The sequence below is a fragment of the Sceloporus occidentalis genome, unplaced genomic scaffold (assembly GCF_023333645.1).
Source record: "Sceloporus occidentalis isolate IW3139 unplaced genomic scaffold, rSceOcc1.0.p SCAF_5, whole genome shotgun sequence".
In the NCBI taxonomy this organism is placed as follows: Eukaryota; Metazoa; Chordata; class Lepidosauria; order Squamata; family Phrynosomatidae; genus Sceloporus; species Sceloporus occidentalis.
The window spans coordinates 36,756,056-36,776,466 of record NW_028316985.1 but is presented as its reverse complement, the minus strand read 5'-3'; the positions used below and the strand labels follow the sequence as shown (position 1 = coordinate 36,776,466).

The 20,411-nt window shown below is 43.3% G+C and overlaps 1 protein-coding gene across 11 annotated transcripts in view; it reads right to left on the bottom strand.

Moving 5' to 3' along the window:
- The window catches only part of TNRC6B (trinucleotide repeat containing adaptor 6B), a 154,280-nt gene that overhangs the window by 17,388 nt on the left and 116,481 nt on the right, over window positions 1-20,411 (bottom strand). For 10 of the 11 annotated variants that reach the window (XM_089523662.1, XM_089523665.1, XM_089523666.1 and 7 more), the window contains 6 exons: window positions 20,122-20,196; window positions 17,912-17,957; window positions 17,155-17,303; window positions 4,913-5,083; window positions 4,161-4,286; window positions 3,017-3,148 (listed from right to left, as the gene is read on the bottom strand). In XM_089523662.1, coding sequence (XP_089379788.1) covers window positions 3,017-3,148; window positions 4,161-4,286; window positions 4,913-5,083; window positions 17,155-17,303; window positions 17,912-17,957; window positions 20,122-20,196 — 699 coding nt within the window. The remainder of the gene's footprint in view (window positions 1-3,016; window positions 3,149-4,160; window positions 4,287-4,912; window positions 5,084-17,154; window positions 17,304-17,911; window positions 17,958-20,121; window positions 20,197-20,411) is intronic. The other variant, XM_089523663.1, reaches the window with a different exon arrangement.

Below are 20,411 nucleotides of genomic sequence, written 5' to 3'. Positions count from 1 at the left end.
ACTGCACTTAGGGCGGAAAAATAAAATGCACAGATACAGGATGGAGGACACATGGCTGAATGAGACTATGTGTGAAAAGGATCTGGGAGTCCAAGTAGACCACAAGTTGAACATGAGTCAACAGTGCGATGTGGCAGCTAACAAGGCCAATGCGATTTTAGGCTGCATCAGTAAAAGTATAGTATCTAGATCAAGGGAAGTAACAGTGCCACTCTATTGTGCTTTGGTCAGGCCCCACCTGGAATACTGTGTCCAGTTCTGGGCACCACAATTTAAAAAGGATGTTGAAAAACTGGAACGTGTCCAAAGAAGGGAGACTAAAATGGTGAAAGGCCTGGAAAACATGTCCTATGAGGAATGACTTAAGGAGCTGTGGATGTTTAGCATGGAGAAGAGCAGGTTAAGAAGTGATATGATAGCCCTGTTTAAATACTTGAAGGAATGTCATACTGAGGAGGGAGCTGACTTTTTTACAGCTGCTCCAGACTAGGACCCGGAGCAATGGATGCAAGCTACAGGAAAAGAGATTCCACCTCAACATTAGGAAGAACTTCCTGACAGTAAAGGCTGTTCGACAGTGGAACACACTCCCTTCGAGTGTAGTGGAGTCTCCTTCCTTGGAGATCTTTAAGCAGAGACTGGATGGCCATCTGCTGGGGATGCTTTGATTGAGAGTTCCTGTATGGCAGGGGGTTGGACTGGATGGCCCTTGCGGTCTCTTCCAACTATATGATTCTATGATCTCTCCACCCCCAGGATTTCCAAAGCTCATGGCTTGCAAAACGGGTACAAGCCTGGGCACAATCTCTGTCTGTGTCCTTCCCTCAGCAGCTGTTTGTTAGCTCTGGCTGCGAGGAAAGGTTAGGGATAACAGAGAGAGAGAGAGAGAGAGAGAGAGAGAGAGAGAGAACGAACATGTTGGGACTCAAATGGGAAGCTGTTTAAAGACCCCTGGCTACAGAAGAAGGTGGGCACTTCTTTTAGGAACTTTATAAGCAGTATTAACTTATTGCCCCCATATATGTCTACCCATGATTTTGGAGTACATTTTGGGGCATGAATTTCTTGGCTTCTATTTCTCTTCTTTGTGTCTCTTTACATACATAAGAAATTAACAAAATACTAATACAGGAAAAGTTATGCCCAGATCAAAGGGAAAATTGGCTTTCTGCATCATCTGTAACCCATACATCTAGTCTATACATTATATCTATAATGTAACTTTAACTGAATTGTCACCTTATAAATGCTGGACAGTGAAAGGCAGTAGAGATCAGCGTAATTTTTGTAAAGTAACTGTTCACACCATGTGGAAGGTAAGTCTTTTAGCCAACTAGAAATCTAATAATACTGTCTGGTCACCCATTATGACAATCTTTGAAATGAAGCAGGTAGACCGTTTTTTGAACCTCTGTACAGAGTAAAATGACACTGATATATAAAATATGTATAAAACACTAACGTGTGACATTGTTAACTGCCCTTGAGCTGACCCTGACTCATGGTGACCCATGGTGGATGACACATTTCCAAGATCCCCTATCCTCCACTGCTCTGCTTAGTTCCTGAAACCCATGCCCATGATCTCCCTGATTGAGTGGTTTGCCTTTTTTTACTACCCTCTACCTTTCCTAGAACTATTTTCTTTTCAAGTGATCCATGCCTTCTCATTATGTGGCCAAAGTACGACAACCTCAATATGATCATCTTGGCTTGCAAGGGGATTTCAGGCTTCACCTGTTCTAGGACCCATTTGTTTGTCCTTTTGGCTGTCCACGGTATCCTATACTCTTCTCCAGCACAGAACCGTCTAACTAAAAAGATTGTATGTACAGTGCTGTGTAAATTTACAGCGCTTCATAAATAAAGGTTAATAATAATAATGTCAAATGAGTTGATTTTCTTTCTCTCTGCTTTCTTAACTGTCCAGCTATTGCATCCATACATGGTGATGGGGAATACAATGGCTTGTACGACTTTCATTTGGTGTTCAGTTGTATATCTTCACTCTTTAGGATCTTGTCTAGTTCTTTCATAAGCTGCCCTTCCCATTCCTAGTCTTTTTATTTCTTGACTGCAGTCACCATTCTAATCAATGTTTGATCTTAGATACAGGAACTCTTGGAACTCTTTAACGATTTCGATTTCTTCATTGTCTAGGTTGAATTTTATGTATTTCTTCTGTGGCCATTATTTTTGTTTTCTTTATGTTCAACATTAAGCCTTAATTAATGTGTTAATTAATAACTTGCCATTGGGTGAGCAAGAAGGATCCTACTTTAGATGATTTGGAACTGGTAGAAACTGTTCCTCAGTAAACGAGTGGAGAAAACAAAAAAAGGACATTGGTTCCCCTAGAGAATAAAGAAACTGAAGAATGTAGACAACTAAGATCGATTTTTTACAACCTGATTTCAATGACAGTATCAAAGTGGATGTCTATGGATGTATACAGTGCCTTAGTATATCTACAAGAATCAGAAAATATACAAATTATTAATAAAAGTTGGGTAGTGTTCTGAACCAACACCATCAAGGTCATTATAGTATAAACATGACACAGTCAACAGTCTTAATAAATCTTGGCTAAAATCTTGATGATCAGGGGAAAGGGTGAAGAAGCTTCTGCTGACATATCCATTCAAATGAGGAAAAAATGTGCTGCTGAAAGGCAGGCTTCTTCTTGGTCTCTTGGTGTGGATTCTGCAATAATTATTGTTGTGTTTTGATGTAAATAGATCCATCTTGGACAGAGCCAATCTCAAGACTATCCTGGAGACGATTTTGAGATGGAACATCCAGTCCTGTTAAGAGGTTGACTAGCTTAGAGTCTGTGAGGACACTCTTTTCCTGCTAAGTGCACTCGTTGTTGTGTGCCTTCAAGTCATTTCTGACTTATGGCACTCCTAAGGTGATGGAGTTTGCTTGACAATATATGTTTAGAGGAGGTTTGCCACTGCCTAAAAATAGGCACAGGAGATAAGAAAATTTAGTCTGCAATTGTATAGTTACTTACAAGCTGGAACTGGGGAATCTGTGGAAGTTGACTCAACATAGCAATCTGTTGAGGAGAAAGCTGAGGCCCCATGTTGAAAAGACCTGGATTTAGGCTACTATTAGGAAATTGCTTGAGCATGGATGCAGACACCTGTAAAAAACAAACAAGCAAACAGTGTTTCAAAGCAAAGAACAGACAAACTACAATTTGAAGACCATTTGAAGACATAAATCTGTCCAAAACCCATTAAATTCCCTACCCCTATAAATACATATTAAAGGCACACCAGGCTCTTAATTATAGTACAGGAGCAATGGGCCTTTCCCCCAGTCAATGGCTACAGCCTAAAACTATACTTTTACTGATGCAGCCTAAAATCGCATTGGCCTTGTTAGCTGCCGCATCGCACTGTTGACTCATGTTCAACTTGTGGTCTACTTGGACTCCCAGATCCTTTTCACACGTACTCTCGTTCAGCCATGTGTCCCCCATCCTATATCTGTGCATTTTATTTTTCCGCCCTAAGTGCAGTACCTTACATCTCTCCCTGTTGAAGTTCATTTTGTTAGCTGTGGCCTAACTTTCTAGTTTATTCAGGTCATTTTGAATTTAAGCACCACCCCGTCAGTGGTGGGTGAGGCCAGAGCCATCACAGACTATTACACTTTAGAGGTGCCAATATAGCCAATTCTACAGCTGTTTGGCCATGCTAGCTGATCTCACACAAAGAATATAATATTGCTTCAGCTACCATCACCTCCAACAGCCTAAGGCCTGGTGGAAAGGTGATTTATCTCCTAGTCTGAAATTCTCATGGTTTCTAAAGTATGGAGATATCATCAGATTCAACTAGGAGTGCAATTCTCTGGTCTTGCTCTAAATGGAGGAGACATGCCATTGACCCAGAGACTTGTTACTGGTCCATGGAGACCTACGGCATCTGTGCCAGCAAGGAACTTTGGCTTTCATCAGTTGAGAAGTATGTGAGCTTTTTCTAGTTTTTATTATTTTGCATCCATATATCCAATTCACCACATGCCATCAATCAACTATAAGCTATCATGAAGGTGATCTGCCCAGATACAACACTGCATGTGGATCTACAGAAGCACACACACACACAAAAAAACCCCATTTACAATGCACCTTTCACACTGCTTACCTGGGGAGAAAGAAACTGGGGAGGCACTTGTGCCCGGATATTGGGAGAAGGATTCAGTGGTTGCACTGGTGGATGCATTCCTCTCGATTGTGCTGTGCTGTTTCCAAACAGACCTTGACTGCCACCCTACAAAAAAGAAAAAAAGGAACAAGAAAAAAGAAATGGTAAGGACAATTGTTTACCTTGGTTGAAGCATGGAGTTAATTTTATTACAGGCATATTATGATTAAGACAATTAGTGTTACAATATTTAAAATGTCCCAATGTTATTTCACCTTGACTTCTTCGATTAGCATTTAGAAATTTATTTAAAAAAGAGATTTGATTTTATAATATATACATTTCTTTAAAAGTGAATACAAACCAGAACATAAAACCCAGAGAAAAAAAATTCTGCGGAAACTTAAATGTACAGTATTTAGTGCCAAATTTGGTTTAGAGGAGAATGTACTCATTTTTGCAACAGTCTTCAACAAGTCCATTCACTAACTTTTATGAGCTTCCTTAAAAAGGGAATCCAGAAAGACTGCGGTGAGGTATTATTAAAATACCAAAGTAACAGACATAAGCAACATACTGAATGACTAGAAGGAAGAGAGACTGACTGATGGTCTCCTGAATTTCACTTATTTTAGCATACTTCCATGAACAAAGCATGTTTAAATTTAAAGGAGATGGGAGAAAAAAGCTGACCAGGATTAAGCATAGGGTGCAGCCAAGCAGTTAACATAACTAAGAATGGGATCTCTTACTTGTCTAGCAGCGAAGTTTGGGGGGTTGAGCCCTGAGCCGATTGCCCCAAGGCAGACGTTGGGTAGTGTGGAACCAGAGGGAGATAGCTTGTAGTTGGGAGAAGGGGAGAAGGGAGAGCAGGGAGCCTCATCCCCAAGGCACCCATCTTGATTGGAGAAAGGCAAAGTCAGCTGAAGCAGTAGTTAGCCAATCAGCAGAAGTTGGTTAGTGAAGCAAAAGAATGCAAGAAGAGAGAGTGTCTATGAGTGACCAAGAATATGTAAAACTGGTATGATTTAACCATTAAAAGAACAAATTCCAAGGAACTACTCTAGCTACTTCAGAAAAGTGGTTTAAAAGGGGACAGAAAAAAGCAATAATTTAAAAGCCTCCCACAGTTCATGCTATCCTGTCTGTGGAAGTGATTTTCTTCACTGACAAATATGAAACTATTAATTCTGGACATTTTTGTTTCTCTCCAGGACTTACAACTGAATAATACACAAAGTAGCTGAGATAAGCAGATCAATGCAACGAAAGTGAGGATGAAAATGTTTCTTCAAAGCACTTCCCAGAATGCCAATACCTGTTTCTTGACAAAATTCTCATCTTCCATGTTGTACTTTACACAAGCAGTAATTGGTGACATTAATGCACACATTTTCTTCAAAAAAGGAAAAGAGAATCCTTGTATGAGATTAATATTTGATCATTAAAAGCTCTTTGGGAATAAAGCAAAGTGGACTGGATTCAGATTCTTTTCCTTAGGATTCTTCAGATTCTTTTCCTTAGGTTAACATTCACACCAGTCTTTTGTGAACAGCATCAGGCTGTAAATTCAGTATGATATGTTGAAAATCCCTGCTCAGTAATAAGCAGAGTGGGGAACAAAGAAAGATAGAGAGGGGCAATGAAGCAATGTTCAATGCCGATCCATTGTTTCTGTCATGCCTGCTCACAATGTTTAGATTAGAACCAAATCAAAGTGAAGACAGATCAGGACCATCTTGCACTTAGCTTCTTTTTCATGGAACTGAATGTGTCACAAAAGTTAAATACTGGCAAAAAAAAAAAAAAAAAAAAAAAAAAAAAAAAAAAAAAAAGACCAATGTAATTCTGTCCTTTAAAGAGCACAGCTAGATGCTAAAATGCAGCACTACTTCAAGAGCCACAATATAGGTCAAATAATAATCAAAAGTAAAAGAAAGTCACTACATTGACTACAAAGGTGCTTCCCCAGCTTTCAACAGTATGCCTGATACAATACTTAGGATCTACACAAATCAGACTGATGTGCTTCTCTTTTCATATTAGAGGGGTTTGGGCAAGCATCTTTGTGAGCATTAGAAGACCAATGGGACAGAAACTTTACTTTGAAAGATCCTAGAGCCTTAACCAGCCATCTTCTTTGTGGATAAAGTACTTGGGTAATATGAAAGGGAATATGCATCTCTTTGAATGACATGTTAGGTCCATTTTACCTTATCTACCAGAAGCTACTATACAGCAAGAATAGGACCCATCTAAATTGAAGAACTGATACTGACAACGAAGTGCCTTACATTGTTGGATTGATGATTTATTGTATTATGACAGTTTAAGGTATCATTTTCACAGTAATGAAGAGTTATGGCAAGTGGTTTACATATCCTGGCACAAAAGAACAGATATTGTATTTTAGGTGGGATACTTCTCCATTACTTTTCACAATGCTTTCTTGCATGTATGATCAAGCCCTGAGAGAATCTGATTACTGAAACTCCCAACGAATTTGCAGAAAAAGGGATAAAACCATTGACTGCAATCCCAAACTGAATTTTTATAAGTGAAATATTGTCCAGCAGCCCAAAGCTCTAAAAATCTACAGAGTATTTCATCTGTTCCAAGTTCAACAATAAAAGGATGAATATGCTACAAAAGAAATATTGATGTCTGAACCAGACTCCATCAAGAACACTGAAACTTGAGTCTCCTCCAATGCAAGGAGTAAATGGTCTCAGAGATAATTAGTATCTTGCATTGGTGATCCTGAGGCTGACAAAACCAATGTAAGAATGACAACTGTTGTAACTTCTGCCCAAATCTGACAGACAGGAGACCTTGAAGCTAAGAACCAAACATCAAGAAACAGCTGCTCTTAAACTAGTATTCTCAGCCGTCCCTACTACGGAGCTATCCTCCCCAGGTCTTGCACATCTACGCAGTCAGAATACCTGAAACAGATGTAGAAGCAGTAAAGTGCTTGGCTTCAGCCTAGTTGCCCCTCCTTAATTCTTTGACCAAAGCCATGAAAGCTGCAATATGCAGAAGGTATACAAGGGCTCAGAGATAAAACTCCACTAAAAGAAGTGGTCAGCAATCAATGATCACCTTATGATCCTGAAAGCTCTGTATTTGTGAATATGTACTCTGTGAATATGTACACTTGTGAATATGTACTCCCGTTTCTGGACCCATCTCATGATGTCATATGACTTCCAATATGGACTGGCCAGTGCCTACATTTTTCGTCAGTTTAGACTGATGATCATATTTTCTGCCTCCAGCACTTCCTGGAAATAACAGTTATACTAATTTCATGTGAAGATAAAAGTGAGCAATGTTTAAAGTGGTAGGCACATTCTTGTTTTTACATTCTATACATGAACATACAGAGAGTGGATAGTGGTGTATCCCAGGAATCTCTGGCATTCTACAAGAGGACTGAAAACATGGGGAGGGCACAGGAATTGCCACATAAGAAGAAATACTAAATTAACTGCTGTTAATGATGCCTGAGTAAACTTAAGATTGATTGTGCTAGTAGTTATGTGTAGAATGAAGTCAAATACTTTCTGCTAAAGATATGAGTTTACATAACAATGATAACACCTCCTGGGATCATGGGATGATTCAAAACGGTCTTTTGAAACTGAATCTAAACCTTCCTTGTGAATGAAAGACTGAAATACCTTTCAAAATGATGACTGAGTAAGCAGCAGTAACAGTAGTAATTCAACTAGTTAAATCTATGTTAGCGTAACTGTAGAAAGTAAAACATGAAGGATGATGACACCCAGATATATAAGATATTTGTGAGATAATAGTTTGACAAAATTTGATGTCAAAGTAACAGCTGCAGAGTAATTATAACAGTACAGTTTTCTCTTTAGGAGATCAAAATAGTGAACTCACTCAGGAATAAACATGCCAGCTTTTATAGTAATTATTGCTACTATAATTGATAGAGGCAAAATAAAACTTGTGCCTTTCTGACACTCCTTTTGCTAATAGGGGACATCCGAAAACAAACTGAGACAAGACTCCTGACTTGCTGTTCCCTGTTAGAAACCAGGAATATAAATTGCTGTTTCTTCTGAAAATAAAAGTCAGTAGTCCTGGCTTGGACAGGTTAGGCTTTTGATTCCTTGTTAGAGTTCTGTACCATCCATTGGTGGGAGGAGCTAAATGGTAATGAAAGCACTGCATATAGCAGCATGCAACATGTGAACAATAAGCCAAGATTCTCTAGAATCTAACCTCACTCCTCCTTGTGAATGCAGCCTCAGAGTGCTAATGTGTCAAAAGAAGTGAAGGAGCCTAGACATACCTCCCCTTACACCAGCCCTTTTCAATCTCATCTCCTAAAGATCCCTCTACCATTCATATTGTGAACCAGTTCAACAAAGAAGAGAACACAAGGTTGGGCAAGTCTATGGTAAACAGATTTAAGGAACTTGTGTGGCCATGTAAAATGGGCTTTTTATACCTAAGCATGGGATATTTAAAATGTGTTCCTTTGTACCACAGGCACACAGGCTTCAAAAGATAATGATTTCCTGCACATATAAAAACAGGAGAATGTCTAGACTGAAATACCAATTAGCCAATCAAAACAAAACCGGTTTGGGAGGGGGGAATTCTAAAGGAAAAAAAAGTTTAAATCATCATTGTTGCACAAAGTTCTTGAAAGAAATCTCACAGAAAGTTTTTGACAGCAGCTGCAGCAGCCAGAAGGACAGGTTGCTTACCTGTAACAGTATTTCTTCGAGTGGTCATCTGCGAATACATACAAATGGGTTTTACTGTGCCTGCGCAGTGCTGCTCGGAACTTCTAGAATCTCTGGGCAAAGTACACTTTGCAACTTAAAGGCAACTTTTTGGCGGTAACTCCGCCCACCCTTTATAAGGCCCCTGCCTTCCCGCTCTTTCCCCAGTTCCAACTTTTTCCGCTGTGTAAGCGAAGAATGAGCCGATCAAGAGCAGGACACTGAGGGGAGGATGGGCGGGATTTGTATGTATTCGCAGATGACCACTCGAAGAAATACTGTTACAGGTAAGCAACCTGTCCTTCTTCTTCGTGGTCTCTGCGAATCATACGAATGGGTTTAGACTGACAAGCTTAGGTAAGCGGCGGAGGGAGTGTCCGGACAGCAAGTGAAGTGAACCAATGTTGTTTATTATTAACAATAAACTCGTCAAAAACCACCCCCACTGTCAGTCATTTGTACTTTAACCATAGGTATGACAGAAGGAGATGCAACTCCTGTAAGCAATAACCCAATCATGTATGCAGTGGTTTAGCATAAAGAAATGGCATGAACACAGTTTGAACATGCAGTGGTTTAGCATAAAGAAATGGCATGAACACAGTTTGAGCACGTTCTGGGCACCACATCCACACAACATGGATAAATACTAATCAATGCAACCCAGAAATTAACACAGCTCTACCAAAAGCTGCATCCCGTCTGGCCCTTGTATCCAGTCTGTAATGTTTAATAAATGTCATAGGCTGGGACCAGACAGCAGCCTTGCAAACATCCTCCAAAGGGACCCCAGACAGAAAAGCGGAGGATGCTGCAACCGCCCTTGTTGCATGCGACCGTACCCTGGTAGGGAGAGGTCTACCCAAAAGTTCATAACAGAAGTGGATGGTCGCGGCCACCCATTTGGAAAACCTCTGCGGTGACACCGGTAGACCCTTTTTCGGTTCCGAGTAACATTGGAACAGTCTCTCGGACCGACTCGAAACTGACGTTCTGTCCAAGTAGAAGGCCAGAGCCCTCCTAACGTCTAAGGTATGCAAAGTCCGTTCGACCTCAGTGGTCGGGTTCGAGGCCAGGGTAGGTAGAACAATATCCTGACACATATGGAAGGTCGATACCACCTTAGGCAAGAAGGTGATATCGGTACGGAGAACCACCTTGTCCTTATGAAACCTCAAATAGGGCTGGTCTCTCCGCAAGGCACAAAGTTCGCCCGCACGGCAGGCAGAGGTAATGGCCACTAGGAAAGCAGTTTTCCAAGTCAATAGTCTCAAGTCCGTAGTGGCCATGGGTTCAAAGGGCTTGGATTGTAAATGATAAGACAGCGTCCAGATTCCAAGCCGGGGTTGGTACCGACACCGACGGGTATAGGTTAGCACAACCCTTAAGGAAAGCCTTGACCAAAGGGTCCCTGAAAAAAGAAGGTTTGTTTGCAAACTGAAAATGGGAGCAAATGGCCGAAAGAGAGCACTTAACGGAGGTGAGGGTAAGGCCCTCCTGCAATAGTGCCATCAGGAACTGCAACACCACCGGGGTGGAGATCTGGTCCGGACCGATGTCCCTGTCGGACAGGAACCTGGAAAATCTCCTCCATTTGGAAGCATAGGACCTTTGGGTGGAGGGTTTATGGGCAGCCTGGATCACCGTCCGTACCGAGTCAGGTAGCGATGCTAGGGACGGAGCCTCCACGCTACCAGGGGCAAACTGTCGATGTCGGGATGGCGAACCTGGCCGTTCTGGATCGTCAGCAGGTCCGGACGAGGATCGATCCGAAGAAACGTCTCTCCTGAAAGGTGCAGGAGGGATGGGAACCACATCTGTCTGGGCCACCATGGGGTGATGAGGATCGCATTCGATCGGTCCGATGTCATCTTGAACACCACTCGGACAATTAACGGGAACGGAGGGAAGGCATACAGCAGGCATCCGGTCCAATCGAAACCGAACGCGTCTCCGAGGGATCCTTCGCAACGCGTTCTGGAACAGAACTGGGGACAGTGAGTGTTGGACCCGGTTGCAAAAAGGGCGATTTGGGGAGTCTCCCATCGCCGAAATATCTGTGCTATAGAGTCCGGGTGTAATCTCCATTCGTGGGATACAGACGTCTCCCTGCTGAGTCTGTCTGCCAGGTCGTTGTCCTCCCCTGGGAGGTGAATGGCATGGAGGTGGATTCCCCTCGGAATGCACCAGTCCCATATTCGCATTGTGATGTCGAGTAGGGTTAGGGACTTGGTACCTCCTTGTTTGTTTATGTAGAACAGCACCGTCGTGTTGTCTGTCCTGAGAAGTACCACCTTGTCTCTCAACACCGACTTGAATGCCCTCAATGATTTCTCCACCGCGAGCATCTCGAGGGCATTGATGTGGAGTTGTTGTTCGGCCGGCGACCACTTTCCTTTGACCACCAACTCGAGGAGGTGGGCGCCCCAGCCGTCCAGGGATGCATCTGTAGTGAGTGTCAACTGTGGCTGGGGCGGGACGAAAGGTAATCCGACGCAGACGTTTTCGGGTTTGCGCCACCACTGTAGGGAGGAAGCAACCGGCCTCGGGACGGTGAGCCACTTGAGCGGAGCATCCACCACCGGGTCGAAAACAGACAGGAACCATCTTTGAAGTGGACGTAGCCGAAGCCTTGACCACGGTGTCACAAAGATCGTAGAGGCCATGTGGCCCAGTGCCACCTGGACCTCCCTGGCCCTCACCCTTCTGAATCTGAGGAACGGCTGGAGGGCGACGGATAGGGCCTGGAAGCGGTCCCGAGGGAGTGATGCTATGCAAGAGTCTGAGTCCAGGAGAGCTCCGATGAACCTGACCTGTTTTGTCGGGGTCAGGTGCGATTTGTCGAGGTTGATCACCAACCCAAGAGACTGGAGGAGTGTGAGTGTGAAATTGATGGACCGGAGGAGTTCCTCTTGTGACGGAGCCGCCAGGAGCCAATCGTCCAAGTAGGGGAACACCCTGAATCCCTTCTGGTGAAGGTAAGACACCACTGGAGCCAGGCACTTGGTAAAAATTCTTGGGGCCGTCGCCAGACCGAAGGGCAGGACGTTGTAGTGATAAGCGTCGGAGCCGACGGCGAAGGCGAGGAATCTCCTGTGGGACTCCCGAATCCCTATGTAGAAATATGCGTCCTTGAGATCGATCGTCGCGAACCAGAGGCCCTGGTGGAGAAGAGGTAAGATGGAAGGTAAGGTCACCATACGGAAACGTTTGTATTGGAGGAAGAGCTTGAGCCTCCTTAAGTCTAGTATGGGCCGAACTCCCCCATCCGGTTTCGGCACTATAAAGTATCTGGAGAAAAAGGCTTTTGGCCATCGAATCCGGTCTAGGGGGGAAATTGCACCCTTTTGGAGTAAGGTGCGCACTTCGTCGAGAAGGGTGTCCGAGGGTGGGGTAGGGAGGAAGGTCCCCGTGGGGGGAAGGTCCTGAAACTCTAGGGCATAACCCCTATGGACGATGGTAAGCACCCAAGAAAGAGTCAGTTGTTATCGAGGCCCAGGTGTTAGCAAAGGGCCTCAGTCTGTCCAAAAAGCAGGGAGCGACGAAGTGTGCGGTTTCACTTCAGGAGGCTTTTTTGGCCTGGTCGGTTCCCTGTCGGTGCTGTTTTCGATACCGGCCCGGGGGGCCCCGCCTGCCAGATGAGGATGAAGATTGAGACGGGTATCTAGGGCGTTGGGAGCCCTGATGTTGACCTTGTCGGTCCTGCTGAAAGGGTCTGAATTGTTGGCCCTGAGGTTGCCATTGGCGTCTCTTGCGATACTGAGGGGTGGACGACGAGGACATACCGTGCTTTTTGGCGGCCGCCTTAAGCTTGAATTTCCTGTTGAGACGATCGTCTGTCTCGGTATGGAACAAGCCAGACCCATCTAAAGGCATGTCCTCAATTGCCGTCTTTACTCCAGGCGTCAGATCGGTCCCGCGGAGCCAGGCGTGGCGTCGGAGGGCCAAGGAAGCTGACATCGCCCTGCCTGCACACTCGGCCACGTTTCGTGAGGCCGTGATTAACCAGCCCCCTATGGAGTGGGCCTCGTCCCTAATCTCCACGAGTCTCCTTTGGGTGTCATCCGGGACCTCAGGGATTAGGGGGGGAGACGTCTTCCATGAGGGCCTGGACGTAGGCTCCCATGCATGCGGTGTAGTTTATAGCTTTCACCGCCAAAGCAGCAGCAGAGTATGCCTTTTTAGCCAGGCCATCTACCTTGCGTGCTTCTCGGTCTATGGGAGATGTGGCCTGTTTGTGGGCGACGTTGAGTTGAGCTCCCTCCACAATAGCCGAATTTTGGCGAGGATGGTTGGAGAGCCAAGGACAGCTTGCTGGGGAAACCCTATACAGGGTCTCAATCTTTCTGGAGGAGCTCGCCAATGAGGTTGGAGCATCCCAGGACCTCTTTATAAGAGTCTCCAAAGACGGGAGGAGTGGAATTGAAGGAGGAGTTGGGAGTCGACCATGGACCCGACGCTCCACAGGGTCTCTTGCGGTGTCCTCCAGATACTGCAACTCGATGTCCAGGGCCCTGGACATCTTAATGATGTGTTCATTGAAAGTCCTCAGATTGTCGGTTGGGGAAGCCGGCTCGGGACGGTGCATGTCCTGGGGTGAGTCTTGTGGGGACAAGTCATCATCCGAGAATTCCTCAGAGGAAGGAACTATGTCCGGCTCCGACTCCGAAACTGAATGGTCACGGGATGGAGGTCTTTCTGGGTGATCCCTGGGCCTAGGCTGGCGAGGTGTAGCAGTCACCGTCACTGTAGGCATAGTATCGGAGGGCCCCAGCTCCGGATCCGACCGTCTCGGTCTGGGAGGTCTTGGTACCGGTGTTTCGGCGACCTGGGGCCAAGTTGCTTGAGCATGACGCTTGGCTTTGAATCTTTTGAAGGCAACCTCCTTGGAAACTGCCACGTAGTAGTTACCAGACTCGGAGTCGTAGAAAAAATCTTCTTCGACCCTCTCCTCCTCTGAGGGAATCTCCAACGGTTGGACTGGCATTGGAGTAGGAGAACGATGTCGAGCTGGGGAGCGATGTCGGTCCGGTGAACGATCGCGACCTTGGGCCCCCACAGGGACGGCAGAAAGGTCTTCCAAACTCGGGTCCGGTAAAGGAACGTCATCCCGGTCCGGTGATCGCCTCTTTTTGGCCGGTTTCGACGCCTGATGGTCGGGCGATCGGTGCCTCTTCGAAGTTGAGGACTTATCACGGTGCTTGGAACCTTTCTTCAGAGAAGAGGAGTCCTGCACCTTGGATGACTTGGGCTTGGGTACCTCAGGAGTCTTGGGCTTCTTCCTCGGCGGCAATGGTGAGTCCAGAGGAAAGAAGGGGTTGACCTGAAGGTCAGTGATGGAGGTCACTCCGGAAGTGGTGCCGGTGAATGAGCCATCGCCCCTTGCGGGAGTGGAGGGAACAGATCTTGAGGTCGAAGCCCTCAGCTCAGCCGGCGCCATGTTGGAATCAGTCCTCGGCCTCATGTCCTTGGACTTCGATGCCTTGTCGGCCCTCTTAGATGTCTTGGGCGGCTTCGAGCCCGAAGTCACCGGAGGGTCTGACGATTTAGACTTCGAAGATGAAGTCGGATCGACTGGCGGCATCTTGGTTTGCTCCATCAAACCAGAGTCCTCGGTCCCTGACGGTTTGTGAGGGTGCTTGGAGGACTTGTCGGTGGCTCTGGACCGGTCTGGGTCACGGGCCACATGGGAAGCTGAACCTTGAACAGCCGGAGGAGCTGAGGAAGCACTCGCTGGGCTGTCCCGAGTCACAGGAGCCGCCCCAGAAGCGGAGGCCGACGGAGCTGAGGCCGGTCGTGAATCGTCCCCCCGAACCTTGCCCTGGGCGATAGCTGAGGTAAGTCTGGACTCACGATTTTTCCTCGCTTGTGAAGTCATGGAACGGCAGAGAGGGCATGACTTCACATCATGATCCTTTCCAAGACACAGCAGGCAGGATGAGTGTGGGTCTTGTACTGGGACCTTGCCCCCGCAAATGTCGCACTTCTTGAACGGAGGCGACATCAGGAACCGAAGCGAACAGATCCGAAGGGAAGAGCAAAGCGTAATCCAAAAACAGTCCGTAGGTCAAGCGAAGGAGAAGTCAGCAAAGTCGAAAAACAGTCCAAATTGAAGCCAGAGATCCAAAACGAGAGAGATAGAGAGCGAAGTTCCAATAGCACCAACGCGACGGAAAAAAGGAACTGGGGAAAGAGCGGGAAGGCAGGGGCCTTATAAAGGGTGGGCGGAGTTACTGCCAAAAAGTTGCCTTTAAGTTGCAAAGTGTACTTTGCCCAGAGATTCTAGAAGTTCCGAGCAGCACTGCGCAGGCGCAGTAAAACCCATTTGTATGATTCGCAGAGACCACGAAGAAGAAAATACACATTTTGAAGGTGGGGAGGACACATACAAAAATTTAAATATGTTAAGCTTTCTCACCTAATTTAAATTTACATATTATCAGTAAAATTAGAACATCTCAATAAATCTGAATACTCTTACGTTATGAGTGATCTTGTCACTGTGCTGCTAGAGCAATATGATTGGCAGACGCTCAGGCTATACTCCTGAACTAAATATTTTAATACATTCTGCATTTCTGTTATCAAGTGCTAAGCATGCTGCCTGTAAAGTAATTTAAAATACAACAGCAACATTATTGTAAGAAATACTTTTACATTTCAATTGGATGTAAGACATTTATCGTGCCATGACTGGCTGTAAAATATGATTTTTAAAATGTTGCTTTAAAGAAGTATTTTACAAGTTATTTTTCAACATTTCACAAAACTGATTTTTTCACTTCAGGCCTTTATAACAGCATATAAAAAGCAAAGGTTCACCACCTTGGCTGATTTCCCTCTGTGGTTTCCCATTCTAAAGAGAATCGAACTATTATTATTATCTGGCCTGCAAGGGAATGACCAGGCAGGCCCAGCTCCATCAGGGCTAGCTTGAAGAAAGAGGCTCCTTCCTCTATAACTGTCATCCTCTGGCCTGCGAGGGAGTTGACCAGGCAGACCCAGCTCCATCAGGGCTAGCCTGAAGAAGAAGAGCCCTCCCTCCAGTACATCTGCCTTGGTCCAGGCCTCTGAGGGAGAGAAGAACCACTGGATCTCATCCCCTTTCCCACCACCATTCCCTTCTCCTTTTGTGTCGTGTCTTTTAGATTGTAAGCCTGAGGGCAGGAACCATGTAATTAGAATTAATAATTCTAAGCCGCTCTGATAGCCTTTAGGGCTGAAGGGCAGGGTATAAATAAATAAATAAATATTTGTGCATGCGAACACAGGTGAAGCTCTTCTTTCTTAGTGAAAAAATTTCACAAGTGTCAAGACCAATTCAAATTCTAAATAGCCTTTCAGATGCTCTTTACACTCTCAGAACCCATGCATGTGAATGCACAAAGACCATGAAGTCAATACATTAAACTAAAGACAGTGATCTAAATTCCGATGTAATTGTGATATAAGAAACAAGTAGCAATAGCAAGTACATTAAGTGCTTATCAATGCACTAAAGCACTCCATAAATAGTTTACGAAGTGTAAGATAATTGCCCCCAACAATCTGGGTACTCATTTTAGCTACCTCGGAAGGATGCAAACCTGAGTCGAGCTTGAGCCCTTTCGGTGGTATTGAACTTGCAACCTTACGGTTTGTGAGTGGTAAAGAATACCCATTTAGGGAACTATTACCTTAGGAGAAATGCTCTTTCAGAATAATGATCATTACCACAAACTCTATCCATAGGTTCATTTCACTACATTTCTCCTATTTACTAAAGATAAAGGTTTTCCCTTTGACTAGTTGTCTAGTCATGTCTGATTGCAAAGGGCGGTGTTCATCTGCGTTACTAAGCTGAGGGAGCCAATGTTGTCAAAGGTGACTCCATGGTCATGTAGCCAGAATGAGTAAAGGCCAAGGTGCACGGAATGCTGTTGCCTTCCCAGCAAAGGGGTACCTATTTATCTACTTGCATTTTTACATCTTTCGAAGTGCTAGGTTGACAGAAGCTGGGATTAGTGATGGGAACTCACTCTGTCACGTGGTGCTTGGATCTCAAACTGCCAACATTGCGATTATCAAGAGTCGGCGTCTTAACCACTAAATCAGCATGTCCTTACCGATATACTGCTGACAAATATTTTCTGTAATTCTTTAAATTAAATTACAGTTTCATATTCAGAAATGGAATGTAGCTAGAAAAAGCAGTAACCTCTCCAAGAAATTCTTACCAGGGAACTCTGTCTTACCTTTTCAAAGTAAGGCCCACTATCTGGGGTTCCCATGTCTTTGGAATTAGGAGGACGAAAACCAGACCGACCCTTTCTCATTATGTCATTGAAATCCCCAAGATTCATGCCTCGTTTGTCCACATCAAACTTCTTATCCTGGAGGCCACCTGAAGGAAAAAGTGGGAACAGAGATATCCATGCAAATTGCTCTTATTTTTGAAACAGCAGAAGATTGCTAGATGTTTCAAGCATACCCATGAAAAAAAATCTTGACAATCTGAGAATTTGTACAACATTTGTTCATCAGTCAATGTCTATTACCTCCAACCTCTTATAATTTCATAGATATTTATCAATACTTTCCATGACGTTTTTTGTTATATTGGGGGGGGGGGGGGAGGGTATTATAATCCTATGCATTCATACACAGCCAGCACCTTAAAAGCATTTTCTCCAAATACTGCAACTAACCAAAACTTCCTTTACTCAGGTAGTCCATATTTTATCTTGCCCCTTTCCCCAGCAAGATCTGAATCTTTTGTCCAAGCAAGATGAAACCTAGTCATCACCAAATAAGTTTGTACAAAAACAGCTGTTGCAACGTGAACTTTCTACGTAGAAACCTGGTTAAAAGTTCAAAGGGTCTCCTTTAGTTGGAACTAATAACTGGGTTTAGGACACGGTACATAGCTATTTAACAAAAAGGCTGACATAAGTCTGCTATGAGTATCATAAACCATTTAAGATTTTGACCTTGCTGTATTAGAATACCCACCTATTGGTAAGTCCATTTTATTGCCTGGGGTGTCCTCCGTTTGATTCTGTAAAAGAAAAACTCATAGTAATTCCTGGAAAACTCCATGTTGGGACACTTTTGCAACAACAACAAAATGTTCAAGATAAATTCCAGAACTGGAAATACATTTATTTGTGAAAATAAATACACAACTAATAGATCTAAAAATGGAGTGCTGAACTTGAAGCATAGCTTACTCAAATGCGGTTGATAATTTGTTAAAAATATAGACAGCAATACATGAACTACATTGAAGAAGAGAATGATATGTGGACAGCTGCAGTGGACAGTAACTTCTGTGCTTATGTTTCTGTGGTCAAGGAATTATACTCTGCAAAGAGCAGTCAGAATGTCACATCATCCTTAAAAAGCATCAGTCTTAAAATGTACTGCCAAGTAATTCTTCTGTTGGCAATTTGGGACAGGATGTTCGTGTTACTTTGGAAAGGTGAATATACTGGAGTTTGTACTGAAACTTACATGCTCATTACTACCAACTCTGGGTGAGTATTACATATTACAGTGCTACCTTGGGTTACGAAATTAATTCGTTCCGCGGCGCCGTTCGTAACCCGATAAATTTCGCAACCCGAAAAGGCGCTGGAAAGCCGCTGGAAAGCCGCTAGCCGCGCTTCGGATTTAAATTTCGCGCCGAAATTAATTTCGTAACCCGAAAAATCTTTCGTTACCCGGAACAGTTTTTTTAAATCTAACTTTTTCGTACCCCGGAAATTTCGTAACGCGGTCAATTCGTATCCCGGGGTACCACTGTACTTATAAGCATTAATGCAACACTACAATATCTGATTTCCCCATCTGACTCGTTCTTCCATATACCAACCTATACCTTTTCCAAATAATAGTCAATCATAAAGACATTTTCCCATTCCTGATACCAATACAGAATTTCACTGCAGCTCAGGCATTGGTTACGTCAGAAAAAGTCATTTATATTAGAAGTAAAGCTTAACAGATGCTCAAAGTATGTTTACATTCTAATTCCAGTTCTCACTTCACACATACTCTCCAGCTGTAAGGTGCTGATTAGACTGTAGATATACTAAATCAGTATATTTTTCAAAAAGCATTTTAGCAACAATCTGAAATCACGAACAGCTCAAAGTGCTCAAAATTATCTTCAAATATTTCCAAAGCTGTGGGATAGGAAGGATGAAGCTGTACCATTTGGCATAATTCTGACAGATCTTCTAATAAATGAGAGAAGAAACTATTGAAATCTGAATGCAAAGTAAAAAAAGGTCTTATTTGGTTGTGTTTCCTTTTTCTTCTTCTTTATCTGCTCCTAAACCAGCACAAAGTCTTCCTATGCATGCCTACTCAGAACTCAGTTAAGTTGAATGAGCCCTACTCTCAAGTATATATGCAGAGAAATGGAGCCAAAGATCTCATGTCTCCTACCAATGGGTAGTCAGAAGGGTATCTACAACTGGGCAATGCTGTTGTTTTAAAATTGCCTTTCACTGTTTTAATCTATAACGTTAACGGACAAAGCCATATTAAATTTGTTGTTTATAAAGTTAAATGGATAGATGATGTAAACAAACAACAATAAAAGTGAAACAGGCAAATGTATTAAATTATGACAAACACTTGTCCCAATTACACTTTTCAATTAGTTTGTGCTGTGAGTTGCACCACATCAGTAGTCTGAAAAGGAAGGGAACATCATCTCATCCATGCCCAGAAAAGAAGCTGTTCTCTCATTCATTCATTCATTCATATATATATATATATATATATATATGAATGAATGAATGAGAGAACAGCTTCTTATATATATTTTATTACATTCTTAATTGTAATTTAATGTGATCCAGTAAAATACAGAATTTAGAATACACAATACTACAATGTTACTTACCCAATACATTGACCTTGATGCGGTCATTTTCTGCTTTGTCTCATTATTGATTATCTTCCCTGTACATATATTTCATACAGATTTCAAATCTAACAAAAAAAGAAAGACTCTTCTCCTTTTGTCTACTTCTCAATCTAATATGATGACTAAAATTATGCAATGGATATATAGGATCTATAAGTTAAAATAAATTCTTAGTAACATGCTTCTTTTGTGTCTGTTTCATAAGAAGCTGTTTATAAGACTGCTAAATATTGGTCAGTAAAGGAGTTTTCTAAACGCAATGTTGACATTTAAAAATCCTTACCAGCAATCCCATATTTGAAATTTGATCAGATAAAGTATTCATCCATGAATCACTACTTCCTCCTTTTAATGAACACTGAAAGCAAAGAGAAAATTAATAAATTTATGTTGTAGCATTTCCCCCTACATCCTTTTCTGCAGAAAGAACAGGTTTTGTGGCACATTAAAAACTAACAAGCTTCCTTCATGAGATACAAAATGAACAGAATAAAACAGCAGTCTTCTGGAACTTGGCTGAAGAGGATTTAATATAAATTAATGTGTGTATCATAATGATTAAGATAGGAGTTC